We start from the raw sequence: 21,895 nt of genomic DNA on the forward strand, positions 1-21,895 counted from the left end.
GATGCTATGGAGATGGCTCAGCTTTCAGAGAAGTGGTTAGTTTAAATCTCTTAGTTTAAATGTTCAAACAATGGTATCTGGTTTTCTGGATAACTATAATGACAAGCTGGACCAAAATTATATACCAGCTAGTTGCAAGATATTGCTTCAAAAATCATATCCAATGTATTGATGATGCAGGAGACGCTGTAAAAGTGACAATTGAGTTGTCTTTTGGTTTCTGGCCAATGGTAAAATATATATTAAACTTGTAACCAAAAAAATATTTATATATATATATATATATATTAACCTAATGAAGCCTTAGAAATGTTAGGCATGCATGAAGCATAATCAATCGATTAAGTATTGGCTTTTGAGCTTCTGTGCAGTGAAATCTCAGTTGATAGCAATTTAGCAACGGTTGCATCTTCAGCTCTATGGAGAATCTATTGCTTGATCCGGATTCAGAAGTAACTAAAAGCTATTGGCCAAAACAATTTTAGTTTGTAGCTTAGGGCTTTGGAATACCCATAAAACCAGAATCTCCTTCCTCACCAAAATTATCAGAAACTACCATCTTCTATGTTCTGCATGTCCAGGAAACTCTTGAAGCTGAGTAATGGCTTCTCTCTGCCCGCCTAGATTTTGTTCTACCACTCCTCACTTTTTCAAGATCATTTTGGATGACACTTCTCGACACAAACTTGTAAGTATCTCTTTGGTCTCTTCATGCATATTTATCTTGCTACTCTAGATCTGTAATAACCCAAATTTCGTTACTAATGTCTTGTAATTTCATGAAGATTAATGAAATGATATTTTAGTTATATACATATTCTACGTCTTTTAAAGAACCTTCATTCGAAGTAGAAAAATCGGTTCCAGAACCATTAAGTCGTTTTTTCGATTTAATTCGGTTGACTTAAGAGTTGACTTTTGATCCGTCGCTCGTTTCCGAAATATTAGACATAATTTATATAATAAATTTTAAATTTATGGGGATTTCATTAAAGAATTTTATTAATAGAATAATCATTAAACAATATAATATTTTGAGCAATGTAATACATAGGAAATGACAGTATATTAATAAAGTATACATGATAAATTAAACAATGTAGTACATAAACAAAGTATTTTTTTTTGTTTCGAAAAAAATTGAAGCAAAATATTTATTATATATTTATAAATTAATAATTTATTAATAAATCGATAAATTAATAGATTATTAATTTTTTGATATATTAATATTTTGCTAAATTAATAAAGTTCATCGGTCCCAGGGCTATTAATTTATTGAGGTTTTAATATGATAAATTGAATAAAAAGACTTATTATGGTTTCATTTAGAAAGTGCTAAAGAGATTATTAGCTTGGAAGAGTAATACATTCTCAATGGCAGGTAGATTGCCATGGCAAGGACTATAATTTACCATGTTTTTTCTTTTCACACAAATAGTTTAAGCTATGGTAACTACATACAAAAAAAAAAAATTAAGACAGCTATAGATCTAGAGGACGTCGGAAGTGCTTGCTTCACAAGGGGTAATGTGCCCTTCATCAGCATAGGAAAGTTTGAAAGTGCTTGCTTGACCAAACTTCTTATGTTGTTCGGAATAGTTTTCAGCATTGTTCTCATCACTATTTTCAGAAGCATCAGAATGTCAGATGATGATGAATCATGGATACTTTTCACTTGGCAATCACAGTATGGATTGGTGAGATTCGCAAGAATGTTCACTTGACAATTATGAGTTATTTCAATCACAGTGATACCAGTATCATCAAGGCCGGTGACAAGGGGGATATTTTCCCATTGTGCTCCGTCAACTGTCATGTTCACATCCTCTTCTTCACCTTCAATAAACTCGAAACGAATTCCTCGAACCTAGCAATAGGATCATCTCTTTGAAATCAGTGCACGAAATCAATACATTTCACTTCAATTGGGGAACTCAAATTAAATCAGGATGCATGCAATACTACCAACTAGAAACAACATCATTTTCAGATTATGGCAGTAAGTTGATTATGAATTCAAGGAACTTGCAAATGTTACAAGATCAGGACTACCAGCATGCAATGTTAGCATGTCAAACTTTGAAGACGGAAACTATTTATAAAAATATCAAACTGAAAGCGCTCAAAAATTGAAACAAAGAAGACCTGAGATGGATGGTTGACGTAAAATGCAAAGTACAAGATTCGACCTTTAGAACAATGCAAGTGACTAGGAACTGATATTTTCATACTTGGTTAATAGCTCTTAGCATTTGAAAACAGAAGAAAAATAAACAGAAGCAATTTGAAAATAGTTTAAGATGACGTATTACCTGGGCTAGGTGAACAGAACCTTCACTAAGAGGAAATAATACATCTTTATAACCAATAATTTGAAGATGCCCATCATCTATGAAAGACGGAAACGGTTCTCTCTGTAGATCATTTCATTTAAGAAAGTTTTGATTAGTAAGTGCAGACGGGCAGAAATTTATAAGGACAAGACCAGGATTGAGAACTCCTGTTAGAATACCAACAAAAAAGAAGAAGAGAATAAACCAAAATGAAAATAACGTACCTCTTTTCGATCTTTCTTCATAATCCGAGGTCTAGACAAGTTAAAACAAAGGATTGACCTGATGCTGTACACCACAGAGACTATAAATTCAAATGACAACGTTAACTCTCAAGTCCGTGTATGCGTGGTGATTGACTACCTCTCTTATCCAGTTGTTCAAGCACGTTAATTTGTTGCAAATGTTCTGTGAATGTTATTTAACATATTTTAAGATTGAAGACGGCCATTATTAATAGGTACTAATGATAGAAGTCATAGAACAATGATGTTGCTGCTATTCATCTTTGAATATCCAAAATTCAGCTTTATCATCCATACTACATCTCAGAATACAGTACACAACTACGCACACTAATACTAAAGAAAATAATGTTATCGATCAAACTTTTCTCGAACTTCATTCGGTAAGTCTGCTGAGAGACTGTAACAAAGGAAGCATCTGTTTTCATAGTCTTTGAACCAAAAGAGAAAACAAGAAAAGGATTTGATGACTCCAAAATAGTTTATAGAAACATGTAGATAATTTAAGTTGCCAGCGTTAAAAAGTCAATTATGCAAGGATGTATAAGAGCTTAAAGCTGGATACCCGCAAGTAATATCAAGATTATCCCACTGGCCGAGTTGTTTCATAACCTTTATATTTGCAACTGATGACAAGGTCCTGCAGGCAAAAGGAAAAGTATAGAAACAGTACAAAAAGATTCTGAATAGAATAAACGCAGAATGCTTAGGGAGTTGGGAGTAATTCATTGGATATCAGAAAAATGTATATTCAGAGAGAAAGAAGAGGAGCTCATAACCTGTTAATAGGATTCTTTTTGGCTAAAGACCTTTGGATAGGATGACAGCAGTGATTTTCATACTGTCGGAGAGCATCAACTTCTATATCAGATAATAATAAGAAATCCAATTAGAGAATATATTCGAACTCCTTTATATAAGTTACCCAATTAAAAAAAGTAAAACTATACAAGGAGTCCCTGAATTATGAGGCGAGTTATATTTAAGTCTTCAACAACATCAACTCAATGACATCTACAGTATATCAATTCTAGGAGCAGTACTGAAATGAATGACTCTTAGCACTTGCTTGACCACCTTAAAATTTTTTTTCTCAAATCACATGGAAAGAGATTACAGGAGTAAGGAAGAAAGTCAGCCGCCTTACAGGCAAAAATAGTAAGGAAACATGCTTACCCAAGCTAAAGTAGTTCCAAAATCCTCCAAACAATTTGAAATTATCCTAAGAAATAAGAGGAGAAAGTTTAGGATATATAAATACATAAGCATGAAAGAGAACACAGATATGTAGCATTTTAAGGAAAGTTAGAATACTCTGTTTTAAAAATGCATAAACAAGGACATATGAATAAAGTTGATGAGCCTAGCTATCAACCATAACTGTCAGTTATAATCAAAATCTTAATAGTAACCCTTCATGTATTATTAACTTTACCCCAAATATATCATAAACTATTTGATTCACAAGAACTATTGTTGATGATTACAGTCTAAACCAACCAATTTATCATGCCTAGATTTTGATGCCTTGCTTGCACTTCCTTTTTCTTTTCTTTCTATTTAAGCGGGCCGGGGATGTATGGTTACACTCCAAGATGTGTTTCTAATGGCTAATGAACATAATGAATAGTATTTGGAAATAAAATGAGCACTTTTATTACCGCATTTTGCATATCCTCTTCATGAACAGGACGGCATAGATGTAAAGAATGAGGTATTTGTTGATTAGCTGTAGAGCAATTAGCGGTTTTCATCCTAATGAGAATATGCCAGCTGAATCCAACAAGAAATTAGGTTATCACCCTACCACAAACTGACTAACATATAAGAAAATGCAGCAAGGAAAAAGTAAAAGTTGCTGGGACGGGAATTACAGAATATAAACTGAACAAGAAGAAAACTCAAGAAGATCCGTTAAATTGGCATATTATATTGCATGTTGAGAGTTCAGGTAAGATCCGTTACCTGTCAGTTTTCATTTTTTTCGCATATTGCACATCCAGCAGGGAAAATTTCACTAGATCATCAGGAGAAATGCTCGTCTGGAAATCATCAGATCATCATCAATAAAATGAAGAAAGCAATGAAAAGATGCATTGCAGTTAAATGAAAAGATGCACAAGAAAACTCATCCCCATTTCCAAATATAGAGAAAGAAGTACAAATACACACATGACCATATTCCTCGATCTGATACATTAGCCATCAAATGAAGTTTACTACATATAATTTTGTTTCAGAAAAAAATTGGTGAAATTGGCACCACTTTCAATGGATTGTGTCTCTCCATCAGGATTCAGGAGCCATCAACAAAACAAACAAAATTAAAATGCTACATCGTTTCCTGAAAATTACAAGTGGCTTATGGCAGAACCAGTTGTTTATATAATGAAGAAAGTGCGGTACTGCAGAAGACACTGAAATATACAATGCATGTCTAATATGCTTAATGTAGTTATAAAATCATGAGCATGGAAACTGATACCTTCACAACTATGAGAGAAGCAACAAACTGCAAACTACTGCAATCACCTAGTCCATATTTAGCATGCTCATTGGACTAAAACTTGTCAGCATTGGCACAGTGACATATCTCAGAAGTCAGAACTTACCTAAGCCACAGAGCATGCAACACTAACAAAAAACCAACAGCATTTCACTGGCACACAGAAAATATGCCTAGATAAAAGATAATGTCCTACCCATCCAAAGTTGTTTGAGATGCTACCACCAATTGGAGAAATGGATTCTAATGGTATTGGAGCAATGGAGGGTAGTTCCGGCAATTTTAAATCAGAAATAACTCCCAAAATCCAGTTAGCCACAGAATCACCACCAACAATCTGAGAATGAATTATATGTTAGAGATACAGACACCACGTTCTAAAAAAAAAAAATACAGACAGACACAAACACCAAACACAGAGAAGAATAATTTCATAAAATCTCAGGAGAAGCTGAACTCAACCATAATCCAAAAAACAAGAGACCAGTTTGGGAATGCATAAGACATGTTAACACATTACTCACTATAATCATCATTGTCTTTTGAATTTCATCAGCAAAACCATATCCTTTACGCTTAAGGCTTTCAAAAGTCCCATAAATATCATTTAGCACCTTCTCAGGATTATGTGTTTTTACTTTTTGCTTGGTATTAGATTCATCTTCCAATACAGCAAAAACCTGAAAAGAAATGAGCCAAAGGTGAAAAGGCATGCATCTTCGCAATGACATGGGGTTGATTATTTCACAAATAAATAAATGTAGAGTACCTGCTTTTTATTAAGATGGTACCGAAATTTGTCGAGGAGTTTTTCTCCAAGCCGTTTATTGTTCATATTTTTCATATCAACGAACACCAATACTGGAAATTTTGGTATATGAATAGCAGGTTCAACATCCAAATCAGGTTGAAGCAATTCATCAGGTATGTACATCTCCTCCAAAAAGCGGTTGGACCTACAATTCCATCCACAATTTAAATTGTAAGACATAAATCTCTCATAATCTTCATTCTTATTTCTTTATTCATATAACATCCTTATGCATAAATAATGTAGCAAGAATTCAAGATGAAGGATGTAAAGTTCAACACTCCATCCACACATATATTACAGGCCATCAAAAAGAAGAGAAAGAAGGGAAAAATAAACAGAAAATAGAGAGAAAAACAAAAATGTACATTTAGGAAAAGTTGGGAGGAATACTCGATCTCACGTATGCGTTTGGGAATGATTCCTGCGAGCTCCTTAGCAGCCAATGGTAGACCGTAACACTGATCCTTAATTTCATTCTTAATCTTGTCCAAAGTTTCATGAGTTGACATTTTTAAAACTTCCTTATTGTCCTTGATAGTCTCCATAAATATACGCCAGCAGCTTTCGGTGTCCAGAGGCTTAACAGTAATCAAGTTCTTTCTGCCAACCATGTATTCAGCAACTTCTGGTTTCCTAGTTGTGACAATAACAGCACCACCACTACCCTTAGGCAATCCATAAGATAATCGACCCTGAAATGTACAACCTAAATCCGAGTAAAACTCACTAATGTGCCACACATCATCCAACACAATCAAATACCTTTTACCAGATAAAAGCCGGTATAGCCTTGCCAAGTGCCACTCAATACCCCTCTCCTCATCGACTATGGAATCGTTGAGATGGTCGATGATACCATTACCATCGCCACTAGCTACGGCAGCCCCCAACTTATCAAGAATGCGTGTCACAATGCTAATGCCGATGCTACTAGTAGATTCATAATTATCTTTGTCTGATAAGCATAACAAAATGATCGGAGAAAATTCATCCCTCACTCTCTGCCTATTCAAAACCTGTTGCACCAGAGTGGTCTTACCTACGCCAGCAATGCCGACTATCCCAACTGCCGAAGCACCGCCACACAGCAAGCCCTCAATCTTCTCCGCCTGCTCATCAGCGCCGACTATACTCGTTTCGCCGCCGATACGACTCGTCCTGTCGTCCTCCATCTCACTCCCCGGCTCACCGTCTAGACTCGCCTGGTCACAGATTACAAGAGTGGAATACATTTTCTCCTCTTCCACCAAAGCCGCGAACTTGCGTTTCATTTGGTTGAGTCGCTTCTTCATCTTCCGGATAGAGTAATTCACCAATTGATACAAGAAAAAGCGCTTCTTATTCTGCTGGTTGCACTCTTTAGCCATGACTCGGCACTCGGCCAACGCGTCGTTGAGCTCGTAGAGCAAAGACACGGTCTTGTGGTAGAGCTCGTCACCGGAGCCCAGAGTGATCTTGATCTCCCGGATTATTTGTATCTCTTCCACGAAGCATTTGATTGCTTCGAAGTGGGAGACGAACATAAAACCTGATATTTCAGACTCCGCGTCTTGAATGGACTTCAAGAACTTGCGCCGGAGGAACTCTGCAACTTCCAGTGTCATATCTTGTTCCGGTACTTCAACTCTCTAGTTTCGTGAACGGCGATCAAACTCGCAGTTTAGTTCTTTAAAGTAAACTCCTTTACCAAGAAAGCTCCCTACGTTTTTCAGAAGCAGCCGACATGAAGGACAATAATGCAGCTCCCATCTTTTGACGAATGCTGTACAGATAGGCGGAGAAGCTAAGAGACACAGTGAAACACTAAAAAATGTCACAAACCTTATCTCTATGTTTTTTTAGATACAATGATGGGCATTGACCATAGTCCAGAGATTCCCCAGCCTCTTGTTCAGTACTTCAGTTCCCAAGCTCATCGGAGAAACCAGTTCGTTGCAAAATGTCGGCCTCGTTGTGGTCAAGAGACCCGGACAAGTTCATGCCCAAGCTGCTGAATCATTTAAGTAAAGCCAGAGCCGTCGCCGCCGGCACAGAAGACGAAGCTTTACTCGTGAGCTTCAAAAAGATGGAAGAACAACTTGAGAACATCAAAGGCGTGCTGCCCAGAGTGAAGCACTGGGAGCAAACTCTGGTAAACCAGTTCACTAACTTGGAGCGCCGCCTCGACAAGATCCTCTTGGGAACTGAGACCTCCGTCGAGGCCATCACCGCCACACTGAATCGCATGTTTCAAAATGTGGAGCAGATCAAAGTCTCATACCCTCTAGTGCAGCTGATGCCTTCACCCGAGCGCAGTTCGGAGCCGACGTGGAGGCACAGGTCTCAACCTGAGTTGAGTCTGACTGATCGGGAAATGTCACCGGAGTGGTCCGAGCTCGGCCTCGAAACTTGGGTTGATAACACTCGCGGCATGGAGGATATTAAGAGGAGCTATGAACATCTTGAGAGTGTTGAGTTGAAGATGTGCTGTCTATCTCTTTCAATATTCCCTCCTGATTCTGTGATCAAGAAGAGGCCTCTGATATACTGGTGGATTGGCGAGTGTTTCGTCACAACAACTCAAGACAGAACAGCTGAAGAGACAGGTGAGGAGATCTTCCGGAAACTCATAACCTCGACGACTCCACCAACGCACTCCCTCCGCCGACGAGGCTCGCTGCATTGCCGGCACCTCCGCTTTTTTTAACAGTTGAGTTTGACGGAGATCACTGACACCATTATTGTGACCCTATAGCCATTTGACACGTCAGCTCTGCTCTCGGAGGTCAGGCGCTTACCAGAACATACCCAAGTTCAACCACATAATGCAATCAGTTCAGTGGCTGCAAATAGTTGTACAGTGCATCCTTGGGTTCGTCATATGTTGGTCTCCTTGGCCAAGCATGCTAAGCTTTTCGACTTCGATTCGAGGTGGCCGAGGATGCCGTCTTATAAGAAAGATAGTAGTTCAAGTTGTAGACGTGCTTGTTTAGTTTATGACAACCCAATTCCGCAGGGAGCTAATGGCCGGAAAGTGGAGGATCTAATGACAGTGTTCAATGTGAACGAACAGTATCTTATTTTGAAACGGGAGTGGCTTAAGAAGTTGAAAAGAGTTGAGGTGATTCAGCTAGGTCGGTGGCAGAACTTGGCTTCACATCACATTGAAGTCGAAGATGAGGGGTTTTTGAAAGGCTTAGGAGCACAGAATAAGCTCTTGAAGTATCTTAGCCTACGAGGGATATTAGGAATTACCAAACTACCTTCTTCTATCTTGAAGCTTCTCAACCTTGAAATTCTTGATCTGAGGGCGTGCCACAGCTTAGAGACATTGCCTCCGGATATCTCACCATTGAGGAATCTCACACATTTCGACATATCCGAGTGTTACTTGCTAGAAGCAATGCCGAAAGGGATTGAAAAGCTGTCTTCTCTTCAGGTGCTAAAAGGCTTTGTGATTGGAGATTTGGAAGGAACTCCCTGCAGAATTGGCGATCTTGCACAGCTGAGGCATCTAAAGCGGCTTAGTATACACATGGGGAATCAAGCTGAAGTTCAAAAGGGGGAGTTCCACAATTTGAAGGATATTGTATCTCTTCGCCACCTCAAACTATCTTGGGGCGTGGTCTCTCCAAACTTGAAAGCAAAAGTTGCTTTCCAGTCCTTGGAGTTCTCCTTTCCGCCGGATTTGGAAAAGTTGGATCTTCAAGGCATCCCTCTAGCACATGTACCAGAATGGTTGAACCCTGTCCAGCTGAAGAAGTTAAAGAAGCTCTATATAAGGGGAGGGGAATTTGATAGCTTGGATCATGGAGAGACTGACAAATGGACAGTTGAAGTCTTGCGTCTCAAGCACTTGAATAACTTGATAATAGATTTGCCAAAGTTGAAGGATGAGTTTCCTCGTCTGCGCTACTTGGAAAAAATCAACTGTCATGAGATTGAAAAGGATCGATACGATGCCAATATTATTTGGAGTGAAGATGCAGGGTACAACTGTGTTTGAGTAGGTTAGTAACCAATGAAAAGTATTCTCTTTTCAGACGATCTAGGATGTCAGATTGCCAGACCAATAGTTGAGTAGTTATTTACTAAGATTTTAATTGTATTTCATGTTATTGATACTAGATTATTTACTAGAATCTTAATTGGTGATACAGGTTGACATATATGTGTCATCAATCAGCTAAGTTCTTCATTTTTATCTGCATATTCTTGTCCGCAACATATTATTTGTGCCCTCCGTTTAAGTGCACAGATTGATCCATTTGCAATTGCTAGGATAGTTTAGAACATATAATCATCACCAGCACCAAACTGTTTTCCTTGTTTGGTTCCTAATATGTGCACCAGACGAGTTCTGCAACCACTTTTTGGCTGTTTTACAAAATGGTGCTTTAGATGGGAAACAGGGAAGGGCAGGGATCACAGATTTGCAGATTTTATGTTGTGTATGTGCAGTCACCCTGCTCTGCCAATACGTCGTTGAGTGAGTGTACAATCTCACTAAAAATCTGTTCTCTAAACTGAAATATGCTTGCTGTTTTCTGAGACAAAGATAGAAAAGATTAAGGATCAAGGGATTAACTGTGACACTGATATGTAGTCATGTAGACAACATATATGAATAAGAAATAATCATGGTGATTATTGAATTAACTGTGACACTGCGTCAAGTAGTACGTAGTATGACAGCATGCTTTGTTGACGTTCAACATGAACAGGATGAATACTGGCCCCAAAGTGGAGGATCTGGTGACTGAATTCATTGTAAATGGGAGATATCCTGGTCTTATTAGTTTGGGACTTGGTCTCCTAAGCTCAAGATAGATCACGCCTGCATATCATACTTTGTGTGGAAGATGGGAGGGAATTTAAAAGAGTTTGAGGACTCAACTGAATAATTACTTGATGTATCTCGACCTCCGGGGAGTACAAGAAATATCCCAACTTCCTTTTTGTGCTTTCAAGATCATTAGCCTTGAACTTGATCTGAGCGCATGTCACAGCTTAGAGACACTGCCTCCAGATATCTCATTTGGGACACATCCCAGGGTCGCTATAAGCAATGCTGAAAGGGATTGACAAATTGAGAAGTTGTCTTCTCTTCAAGTACTCAAAATGTTTTGTGATAGGAACTTCCAGGAATAATCCCTGCAGATATGGTGATTTCGCAAAATTGAACACTATGGCAACTCGGTATTGCAGTATTTGGATCAAGTGTCCACCAAATTTAGAAAAAATTGGAAGTTAAAGGCTCCCTCGAAAGTACCACAATGACTGAACCTCATAAAAGTAGCATCCATATTGATTAATCATTAATGTATAGGTTTTAGGAACTAAACGCAGATGGGATAAAGTACTTTAGGTAGTACAAATTACAAGAACAGTAATTTGTAAAAGCGCAAATGGGATCTCTATACAAAGAATTGAGTAAATAAATCTATTGCTATTAACATGTAAACGTACTGAAACATGGAGAGGGGAAGAATATTACAGTCTACATAAGGATTACTTGAAAAACAAACAATTTGATCATAGTAGCCCTGAAAGCTCATAGTTAAAGATGCTGACTTCTTGATCAATCAGACCACAACCATGAATGTTGAATGGATCAAAAGGCTCAGCCCCTAAAAGCCAGGACTCAAGATCTTGGAATGGCAACATATCGACCATTTGGTCAGCTGTCGAGGGTGATGAACCTTCTAAAATATTTGTTGTTGTCGTATCATTTGAGTACATCTGGGAACACAGTTGGTTCAATTCTTGGTCATTCATAAACACTTCTTGGTTCCACAGCTCGGATGAATCAAATGATGCATCAGTTGAGACACCTACACTACTAGTGCTCCTTTCAGGCTCTACTTGATACTCCTCAACATCTACAACTGGTACTATGTGCTGTTGCTGCGGGTATGATGAGGATGTAGTAATTGAGATATTGGAGCTTCCATTGCCAGTGAGGTCCTGAACCAGGGACTTGAAGCTTGAGCAGTCAGTGATGTAGACTTTAGGCCTCAAGAGTCTGATCAAACTGTTATTAAACTCCTTCTTCTCTTTCTTAGATATTTTCACCGATGTTTGGCTTACTTTCTTCCCCATAGTTTCTTACAATTCTACTTAGCTGTCTTAGCTGCCTGTCTAGGATTCACCTCCAGATATTATACTAAAGCGGATGCTTGAAGAGCTATAAATATCAAGGCTAACAATGGAGATTGAGTTTTGAAGGTGGTGGTAACAGAATAAGACACAAAAGTTAGAGATGCTGAAATGATGTTGGTTTTTAAAAATCAGAAAAGAAAGCTTGATAACAGGAATAACCCATATTGACCAAACACACTAAATCTCATTTTCAGGGAATGATCCATCAAACTTCAAACCAAATGCTAGGTTATGGATTTACATGGAAACAGATGTAGACATTGGTCAATTCAAGAGGATAGGAGATAACAGTAGACTAATGTTATACTGCATGTAATGCCATATAAGATTAGAAGATCATTCAGGGCACGTCGCCAACTATTCACAAATGATAGATTACAATTATATATGCCGTATAATTGTTTATTGTGCTTCAAGCCTTCAAGTTATCAAGAATGATATTTAAAGGAGGACACCAAGTAATGACATGGGATTTTAATCCTAATTTACTTGTTTTGTGAGGCAGAGATGGAAATTAAGAATTTAAGATATGCCATTAGAACAGTGATGTGTGAATACAGTGAACTAGCTTCAATGTCCACATCTCGGGTGTCACATAAAAAATCTGGAATTTAGGCTTTGGCTGTCCTATACTATTTGCTAGCTTCATTCACACAGTGCCACATTTCAAGAACGAAGATAGGTCGTGCTAGTGATTGGGGAAGCAAGTCATTTTCTTAAATGGCTGATTATAGAACTAATTGGTCTTCCATGAATACTCCTGCCTGTGGGCTGTAGCAAATTTATGTCTTCCTACTCTAAACTCTATATTAAAGTATACAGGACTACAGCCTACAGGTGACCCTTTTGTTTGCTTAGTAGAAAGCATTTGGAATGAGTGATTTTAAATCCATTTAGTCCAGGTATCTCAAACATCTATAGCATTCTCCAAATTATGTATCTTTTAGTGAAAGGGTCATTCACACATCCCATCCATATTTCCATAATCAGTCTAATGATTTTTACGAATTGCCCCTTGAATTGATTTTTAAGATTGTCTCTTACGTGTGTAAATAGCTAAATAGGGTCTGTTAATTACACCACTCTTGGTGAAATTGCGATTTTGTACTGAACTTTTCAAGTGCTCCGTCGAGGATTCATGTTGTTATGATTAGAGTTTTATTTTAATCAACAGGATATGGATGGTTACAGTGACCATGAATAACAGCAGTTATACAACTTTGAATACGAAACAAATATGCTTTTGTTTAGATTAGCTGTAATGAATAGAAAATAATGAGCTACAGAATAAGCATTGGCATAGTAAAATGTATGATCAACGTGGATGATAAGTCATCACCATGACACTGGAGAATATGTATGCTAGTGTTTGTATGCATTAGGTTCCTAGCAAAGAAATGTCAACAATGCCAGACAAAACAGACGATTCAACTCAGTTCAATTTTGTGACAGACGAACCTAGCTTAATTCACATGATAACTAAATATGACTTTTGGTCATGAATGGGATTTTGGTTTAATCTCAAGAAAAAAATGATCACCAGATGATACAATACTATGTCTAATTGCTTAGAGATAGGCGAACCTTTGAAGAAGCAGTTCCCAAATAGTAACAAAAGGTTGGAAGATCCTTAGAAATGACCTAATACCTGTGTGGTCACTTGATTCTATCTACTTAAAATGTCCCAAAAAAATCTGTTCTTTATAAGCACATTTTAGGTAATCTATACAGACATGAATATACAAACATCAATGTCGCCTTCAAAACATGTCGATCAGAGGATCTTCCTCATCCTGAGGGTTCTCAAGGGCTAAAATGTGATTCTTGAATGAAGCTGCAGCCTCTTCTCTGTCCTCTAGTCTTTCCAGTTTGTCATAGACAATAGCCATTAAGTAGAAAGCTTCTGCTGCCAATTCGTGGTACTGTGCACAAGAAACATTTCTATCTCATTAATAAAACCAGAGATATTAGAGCAGCCAACTATTCCAATCTAGTATGTTATACTTCGTCTACAGTCTATACTATTATATGCTAACTTGCATCTCAGTTACGTTATAAATGGCTGTCACATTGTATAAGCTGCTCAGCCACCATGAGCACAAAGCACCACAAAATCATTGCCAGACAGGAAGAAAAAAGAAACAACGAGAAGATCAATTTCTAAGCTTTGATGATTTATCAAGTTGGCTTAAGAAAATCAAAGTTAATTCATTAGTAACGGATTCTTGAGTTTTGCATATTCAAATTTTTAAGTATGTTTACCTCCAGCAATTCAAGCTCCTCTGAAGCTTGTTTCAGAGGATCCAGCACAACATCAGGACTTTCATGAACTGCAAATGAAATTTGGGACAGTAGTTACTAGTTAGAGACTACACAACCCAATCTTTTAATAAAAGTTAAGGCAAAGCATCCCAGTATTATTCAAAACAAAACAGTCCAAAAGAACTCGAAAAACATTTTCTACAGTCAAATTACCAGGTTAGGAAGAAATGCTTAATGAATAAAAGTCAACGCTGATTCAGGTATAATAATAAGATGCACACTGTTTCCAAAGCAGAACGTACAAAATTATTCGACATTGTAAAATGTTGTGATAGACATATATGCATGATACCTAACGGATATGGGGGTGAGATTATGTAGTATCTGATTAACAGAAAAGGTTGGCTATAGTTGACTTACCAGAAAAACTTGGATCAGCTAAATAGCATTTTGCTTCTACAATATAGGCCCGAGCACGGAGTTCCAAACCTCCTTGACCAAGAAGCATAGGAAAAGCCCCATGTATAAGGCTCAAGGCCCGTTTAGCATGATCTGATCCAAGTGCAAGCCACAACTCAGCTAGTGTGAGTGTGGCTGATGCTTTGAGAAGATCCAAATTAAATGACTGGCAGAATGAGAGGCTAGCCAACACATATGGGAGACCTAATACAGCATTACCTGATTTCTAAAAAAAATAAAATACAGAATTTAACTGCGGAACTTATATGATACAACATGATTTACATAATATAGACAAATAAAGAAATGCAGCCAACAAAAAACTAAATTCAAATATGAGACAAAGTGAAAAACCATATATATATATATATCAGGGCTTCTTGGCTGCGGAGGTCCGCACCAATGGTTTTGGTGTGGATTTCCATTTTTGCACCACTTTTCGATCGAATTTTCTCATCTCCACCGTCTAGTATCTAGATAATATTGTGTAGATCATCTTTACAAAATTTCAGCCAATTTGGTTATCGCTAAAACCCTCAAAATCGAAAAACAAATGGACAGACTGAATTCTGTCAAACATGAACCGTCCATGTTTTTAACAGAAAAACGCAATTTTGAGGATCTTAACGATTACCAAATTGGCTGAAATTTTGCAGAGATGATCTACACAATATTATCTAGATACTAGACGATGGAGATGAGGAAATTCTATCGAAAAGTGGCACAAAAATGGAAATCCGCACCAAAACCATTGGTGCGGACCTCCGCAACTGAGAAAATCTATATATATATATATATATATATATATTAATATTACTAGGTTGGGCTTGTGAAGAAATCAGCTGAGGAGGCCTTATAAACAAGCATGTACAGATTCACATAAGGTCCTTAACTCCTATGTATTGATTGAAGTAAACTGATCTAGTACAAGTTTAGCATATCTGAAGTTATGCACCTCCAACCACATTTTGCATCAAATGTATAATTGTACCTTGTGGATTTCAGCTAGTAAAAGAAGAACAGTGGCATTTTCGACTTGCATATTGAATTTGTAACACATGCAAAACAGGGAGTGCGCTACAGCTGCTGCCTGCCATTAAACATCCAATATGTAAGCAAACTCAGACAATTCAACAAGCAGATATCAAAGTCTATGCCTTGATGAAATGAGACAACCAAACTTCCTTCCTATTGATGCAAGCTAAATATTATTCTCATCCTTTTAAAGCATATCAAGTTTGCATACAGAGGCCCTGCTAAGTTGTGGCACACTCACTTTGAAGATAAAAGAATCTTATGACGCATTCTTAAGATGGAGTCTAGAACTCTAGATACAAAGTAAGAAGTCCATTGTGCTAAAGATATCAAACCTCACTGAACTGGTTTGCAGCAAGCAATGTACGAGCATTTCGAAGGCTTGCTTCTGTCTTCAGTTCCATATCCACACCAGTCACGGATGATGCCAGGACTCCAAGTTCATCACATACTTGTTGAGCAAGCTTCAAATGTCCTCTAAATGATTTCAGCAAAATATTAGGTTCAAAGGTAGTTACCCACAAGGCATAGGAAAAAAACAACCTTTGTTTAAGTTTACCTGATGACCTTACCTATGTAAAGCACGCTCATGAAGCAGCTGAAGTTTTAGTAGCAAGATCCGCGACTTCGAGACGGACAAAAACTTTTCAGCAGCTATTTTCAGAGCGCTAAATGCCTCTAAACAAATATAAACAAATGAATTACACGTCATCAGAAATTTACTACACAAAAGTAAGAAAATATTAGGAAGTACACATTTCAGAGGGAACAGTGTGATTAACAGAACCGTCTTCACTTCAGAAAGAGAAAGTTAGAGGAAAGGGCATCAGGCATTTCATCTAACCTTTGTATCCTCTAGAAACTGCTAGATGTTGGATAAGCTTCAAATATGCTAGCGCCGTGTCAGATGAGCTGAGGGCATCCATGAAATAATGAGCTCAGTTAGTTAACCGAAAAAATATGAAGTTTTCAGTAAATAAATGAAAATAGAAAGTGCAAGTCTTGTAATACTTTCAGCTCGAAATTACCTCGAAACATCAGGAAAACAAGTTGCATGAACTACAGCATTATATCTAGCAAGTGCGGTGCTGATAACATACAAACAAAAGAAGAAGAAAAAAAGTTAAGAAAGGCAAGTCAATAGAGTTCTGAAAAGTAGTGAGACCAAGGGGAAAAAAATAGAATCAGCATTTTTAGTCAAACTTATAATCTAAGAAAACTCAAGTAGTAACTACCAATAACCTAATTACCTTTTTTTTTTCCTTTCTTATGGATTTTACTATTAAAAAATAAAAAAATAGAGTAAGAAATGTAAGGCCCATCAAGCAATCAACACAGAATTACATATGACAAGCTAAGTCAATCTAGTCAATGAAACGTGTACACTTTCCCATAGAAATGCAGTATTTGTCAACTATCGAAGTTAAATCAGCACAAAAAAAAAATCATAATCTATTACAGACTGAAGATTACCTTCCGTATGTTTCCCATGCTGTGGCCCGGATTAAATATGAAGAACCTACTAACTGTAAGACAGATGCAGGAACTGGACTTGGTTGTGCACAGAATTGGAAAGCATTGGTATGGCTTCCTCCACTTTCATGAGACAAAACTTGTAAATCCATTGGCTTCTCTAAATTCTTAAGCCATGCAGTACTAAAAGCACCCTCACTTGTCATTGAAGAAGTCTCAGCGGAAAATTCACTAATCAAGTGAGAACTTAATCTAAGTTCCTGAGAGAGATTTACATATTAGGAAAGCAAACAGTTCAACATGGTAAAAGAGAATTGAATTGCTTAAAGGGATCCACATTACCTTGCACACATTAACTGGGTTTGTTTTAAGCTTCATTGAAGCCTTGGGACCAAAAGAAATGAGAGGCCTTTGTACATGCTGCAAAACAATATACAAAAAGGACAATTTTTATACTAAAATAATGAGTGGAAGGGGAGAGGAGGGGATTGTTATGCCTCCAAGCTAGCTAATATCGAAGCTTGTTGATTCCTTTTAAAAAGTCTTCATTGAAGACATTGAATTCCCAGGCTCACCGTCAAATCGAATTTCGCCATCACAAGATGATTGGAAGCTACTAATCGCTTTAACTTCAAATTTTCTGCTCTCTTCAGAGACCCTCTCAAGAGAACAAACAGTTGTTGCTGGACAGATAGCGAAATGCCAATTCGGGTCAGAGGTGAATATGATGATCCCAGTATTCCAGTTGTGCAAGAGATGCCAGTTTCTGACAACAAATTGCAGATGGCAGCTAACGTGTAAGCAAGGCATGTCTCATTACTTTGCTGCACAAATTAAATGTCGTAAGGCTTAGACTTAACTGAGCATATATGTAAAAAACAGTATTCCTTGATTAGAATGTATGTATCCAAAACATATGATCAAACTTGTATGATGAAGACACCGCTAAAAGGTGTACTAACATTAAGATAAAGGAAACTAATATATTTGACTACTAAAATATGTAAGATTTAGATGCAAGTGTAGGGTATAGAAATAACCTGCCGAGAAACATTAACTGCTTCAGTCAATACCTGAAAATGTTTAGGAAAAAATATTAGAAATATAACAAAAGATCATAATTAGAAAAGATGAAAATATGAGTTCTTTCTGGAAAAGAGGTAATTCCCTCCTCATGCTCACCACCAAAGCTAGCTTTGGGTGGCCAAAGTGGAAATGCATCATCCCCAAAAATAGCAAGGCAATTTCAAACCTTCCTAAGGTATCGGAAACAGATGCTGGAGGAACAAAATCATATCCTTCAATCCCTGCACTTTTGTACCAAAACATATATGAACAGCTGATCAGTGGTCATAAGATACATACAACAACAATAGTACAAATATTCTTCATGCATCATCTAGAGCCTAGAGGTAATCATATACAGAAACAAAAATACCCCCGTGTTCATTCTTTCTATGAATAACAAGCTTTATAAAAAAGACGAAACAGTGTACCAAGTAAAGTAATTCAAATTTGAAACATCCATGGGTGAAGAAAGTATTATAAACCAGATATATGTAAATAATAATGCCCAATAGGATCCAACCTAAGTAAGCAGGTATATAAAACTAGAACATAGGGGTTTAGAGAGCAGAGAAATATTAGTCACCCCCCCCCCCAAACCCCTTCCTTCTCTTCCAAGAAAACAGTGGATTAAAATGGTAACAGAAGCAGGAAACTAACCCAAAAAAATTCTGAAAGATCTGTTTCTTAAAATCTAAATCAAAGCCCAAGAATATATGTCAGACTTAATTTCATTGAGGTAAGTCCAAGAAGCATGACACTAGACACTAAAAGAAACCTTAAATAGTGGTGGAGGATCTGGTCATCACAACGTTTAAAAGGACATCTTTAGTATGAATATCAGGAAGCCAGGGCATTTTATCAAAGCATCCTGGATTCAGGGTTCAAATTGAAGAAGTAAAAGACAAAAACCAGCAATATATCAAGCAGTTACATATGTAACTACGGAGCTAAAAGTTCTGACATACCTGTAATCAAAATAGCAGTGAAGATTCTCCAAAGCAGCAAAATAATCATCATGAGACAAGCTATTCAAGTAACGCAAGAAGTGAACCTGCATCAAGATCCCAGAAAAAATAAATGAGAAGCAGCACAGTTCCAAGTGCAAGTACAACACACATCATTAGATAAGTACAGCTTATAGGCAAGTTACTAACACGATGTAGTTCAGGTGCCAAGTTTTGAAGCTGCCTCAGCATAAGTTCAAAATCATTCAAAGAGAAAGTGCCCCCTTGCCTGCCAAAGAAATATTAATACAGATTTACAGCACATAAGAGGGTAAAACACATGGGGTAAAAAAAAATATTTGACTGATATTTAATCTCTTACTTTTCGAGGGCATCAGCTTGCTCCTGTAGAAACCCTTGCACCTGCCAGTTTGTTCGTAGGAATAGTCCACCATTGGGATCTGTATCTTTTAATGTATTGCTTGGAGGGTAGGCATACTGAGAGCTTTCTCTAAGTTTGTCACCATATTTCAGCTTTGGAGCTGCAGGAACCTCAATATCTGCATGTTTAATTGTGTTACACATGTGCATACCACTGAGTTGAAACTTGATCATAAATTCATATTTGAGACTTGTTAGCACATCCATGAATTAAGGAACAGAAAAATGTGAGCCAGGGTAAGCACAGCATATTCAGCATAACAAATGAAATATTTTGTCTCATTGCATGCAGTTTTCCTGAAGAAAAAGACTTTCAGATACTCTTATGAGGAAAAAGAACGTAAACGTGGAAAAAAAATCATGATATATGTTAAATTTCTGAACCTAATGCTCCCGTCCAACTTATATCATGTCTCTTCAGAATGCCAGCAATCACAAATATAGGATACTTAGCTTTATGAATGATATGTCAGTGAAAAGTTCTAGAATAACTCGTTCAACTTTCTCTTCCAATCTGTTCTTACAGATGCATGAGAATGATGTCCAACTTATTTCAAAAACATGTTTCAACAGTAAAAAGTCATAAAGAAAGACCTATATGAATTAGAAGCATCCATGTGCACTTCATGAGAACGATTCTCAGTACTATACCTTCAACCAGTCCAACAAGTGCCTTAGGTGCATGAAGATGAAAAGGAACTCTTCCACCATCTCTTTGCCTAGCTTCCATTTCTTCAGTAACTTTATCAAAAACAAAATTCTCAAGGTCCATGTTTTCATATTCTGATAACCTAGAAGGATCATCCAAGTGAGGTGCCTCATTCGGAGAACAACTTGAGAGTGCTTCTTTATAATATGTCCCTATACTGTCCAAAAGATGGCATACACCCTGCGTTAATACCAAACTCATAAGAAAACGACAGTTCCCCATATAACCCCCATTACAGTGCAATAAAGCGTTCATTTCCACCTAGGCATTCATCAAGCGGTTGCTAAAAGCACAGTACTACAAATTTGTCACAAGCTGATGGAGCACATTCTTTCGATTTTGCCTCATTATCGCGACACACAATAAACTACTACATTAAGAGGAAGCAATGCACTGAATTTGTAAAACAGACTACCTCAAAGGTCAGTAAATTAAACGCAAGAATGCAGCGGCGAAGAAACATGCCGAGGTTGCTATTGGGATCCAAAACAACTTGGTCAGCTTCCAAAATAACATCCGGACCGCCAAGGACACCTGAACAGAAACATCCAACAGTATCAAATCAATAAGCATAACTAAATATTAGCTCAAAAACGAAAACGAAAAGGCTTCGAATTGATGAAGTGACAACCTCTTGTATCATTGAAGAAGTTAAACAAATCATCAGGAGACAAAAGAGAAGAGAGCCTATTGGTGAGAGAGTCAATCAAGAAATAGTCGACTACGCCTCCGATTTCCCTCAACTGATGTATCAGATCATCCAATTTCGGCTCGAAAATGTCATCGTAGGACTGCAAATTCAAAATAGAGTGATAAAGATGAGAACTGTGGAGTCGAAATGCAGTGGTGAGTGAAGAGTGAGAGAGGAAGTAGTGACCTTGGTGAGGGCGAGGAGGAAGAGGCCGAAGCGGTTGTGGTGGTCGGCGGAGGAGAAGGGGAAGGGGACGGCGAGTTGGCCGGGAGGGGCGTAGATCTGGAGGAGTATGCAGACGGAGACTTTGTGCGGCGTGATTTGGAAAGCGCCGGGGGGTTTTACAATTCCGGCCATTGTGGCAGTGGCAGTGGCGGTGGAAGAAGAGAGAGAGAGGGTTTAGGGATTGAGTGAGGAAGAGTGAGGGTTTTAGAAAGCGACTGGGGTTTTGAAAAAGAACCGGGAAGTGTGTTATTGTGCTGCTGCTGCCTGCTCTAATTTGGGCGTGGAGAGCAGAGACGAAAGGACCCGATTTTTATCTGTTGAAATTTAAAATGAGTGAAATTCATTTCCAAACTCAACACTCTGGTATAGTGTCACGGATATAGCCATTTGACCACCACACTGAGAAGCAGTACTCTTATCTAATGGGGGGGGGGGGTAATATAGCTGGTTTCGTTCTGACTTGGACTCAACAGGGATCAGCTCCAAAACCCCTGACCAAATTGTGTAGAGGTAATAAGATCATTTCTTCAGTGTCAAGTCGACTAG

At 37.8% G+C, this 21,895-nt stretch overlaps 3 protein-coding genes across 7 annotated transcripts; 1 reads left to right on the forward strand and 2 right to left on the reverse strand.

Moving 5' to 3' along the window:
• Positions 1-1,452: 1,452 nt before the first annotated feature.
• On the reverse strand, positions 1,453-7,648 carry LOC126798237 (uncharacterized). 5 transcript variants are annotated; one of them, XM_050525136.1, is made up of 13 exons: positions 6,941-7,648; positions 6,292-6,856; positions 5,857-6,043; positions 5,612-5,767; positions 5,284-5,424; positions 4,547-4,623; positions 4,243-4,354; positions 3,758-3,803; positions 3,361-3,442; positions 3,147-3,221; positions 2,561-2,624; positions 2,316-2,417; positions 1,453-1,870 (listed from the first exon to the last, which is right to left on the reverse strand). In XM_050525136.1, the coding sequence occupies exons 1-13, from the start codon at positions 7,503-7,505 to the stop codon at positions 1,457-1,459; spliced, it is 2,586 nt and encodes an 861-aa protein (XP_050381093.1). In that variant the 5' UTR covers positions 7,506-7,648; the 3' UTR covers positions 1,453-1,456. The 5 variants fall into 5 exon arrangements, 4 of the variants coding, with proteins under 4 accessions (XP_050381093.1, XP_050381094.1, XP_050381091.1 ...); XM_050525137.1 differs by having other exon boundaries at positions 6,292-6,534; positions 6,664-7,648; XM_050525134.1 differs by having other exon boundaries at positions 6,292-7,648.
• Positions 7,649-7,826: 178 nt separating this feature from the next.
• LOC126797244 (disease resistance RPP13-like protein 4) lies at positions 7,827-9,934 on the forward strand. Its single transcript, XM_050523903.1, has 2 exons — positions 7,827-8,552; positions 8,652-9,934. The coding sequence occupies exons 1-2, from the start codon at positions 7,841-7,843 to the stop codon at positions 9,884-9,886; spliced, it is 1,947 nt and encodes a 648-aa protein (XP_050379860.1). The 5' UTR covers positions 7,827-7,840; the 3' UTR covers positions 9,887-9,934.
• Positions 9,935-13,553: 3,619 nt separating this feature from the next.
• Positions 13,554-21,632, reverse strand: LOC126798427 (anaphase-promoting complex subunit 5). Its single transcript, XM_050525389.1, has 20 exons — positions 21,311-21,632; positions 21,065-21,224; positions 20,849-20,967; positions 20,376-20,613; positions 19,666-19,843; positions 19,494-19,572; positions 19,305-19,390; positions 18,454-18,583; positions 18,312-18,344; positions 17,847-18,095; positions 17,614-17,691; positions 17,272-17,531; positions 16,827-16,886; positions 16,643-16,710; positions 16,371-16,476; positions 16,134-16,275; positions 15,755-15,853; positions 14,725-14,989; positions 14,305-14,372; positions 13,554-13,964 (listed from the first exon to the last, which is right to left on the reverse strand). Exons 1-20 carry the CDS (start codon positions 21,479-21,481, stop codon positions 13,803-13,805), a joined length of 2,751 nt encoding a protein of 916 aa, XP_050381346.1. The 5' UTR covers positions 21,482-21,632; the 3' UTR covers positions 13,554-13,802.
• Positions 21,633-21,895: the final 263 nt, after the last annotated feature.

The sequence above is a fragment of the Argentina anserina genome, chromosome 6, assembly GCF_933775445.1.
Source record: "Argentina anserina chromosome 6, drPotAnse1.1, whole genome shotgun sequence".
Classification (NCBI taxonomy): Eukaryota; Viridiplantae; Streptophyta; class Magnoliopsida; order Rosales; family Rosaceae; genus Argentina; species Argentina anserina.

What these genes read in the sequence shown, in the direction of transcription:
- LOC126797244 (XM_050523903.1), top strand. Translation starts at nt 7,841, where the DNA reads ATGTCGGCCTCGTTGTGGTCAAGAGACCCGGACAAGTTCATGCCCAAG. An exon ending in GCACTCCCTCCGCCGACGAG is followed by an intron (nt 8,553 to 8,651) that starts GCTCGCTGCATT and finishes TTGACACGTCAG; the next exon opens with CTCTGCTCTCGGAGGTCAGG.
- LOC126798427 (XM_050525389.1), bottom strand. Translation starts at nt 21,481, where the DNA reads ATGGCCGGAATTGTAAAACCCCCCGGCGCTTTCCAAATCACGCCGCAC. An exon ending in TTAATTTACTGACCTTTGAG is followed by an intron (nt 20,614 to 20,848) that starts GTAGTCTGTTTT and finishes GTATTAACGCAG; the next exon opens with GGTGTATGCCATCTTTTGGA. An exon ending in ACCCAAAGCTAGCTTTGGTG is followed by an intron (nt 18,345 to 18,453) that starts GTGAGCATGAGG and finishes AAACATTTTCAG; the next exon opens with GTATTGACTGAAGCAGTTAA.
- LOC126798237 (XM_050525134.1), bottom strand. Translation starts at nt 7,505, where the DNA reads ATGACACTGGAAGTTGCAGAGTTCCTCCGGCGCAAGTTCTTGAAGTCC. An exon ending in AAAAAAATGAAAACTGACAG is followed by an intron (nt 4,355 to 4,546) that starts GTAACGGATCTT and finishes TGTTGGATTCAG; the next exon opens with CTGGCATATTCTCATTAGGA. An exon ending in AATCTTGATATTACTTGCGG is followed by an intron (nt 2,625 to 3,146) that starts GTATCCAGCTTT and finishes TGTGGTGTACAG; the next exon opens with CATCAGGTCAATCCTTTGTT.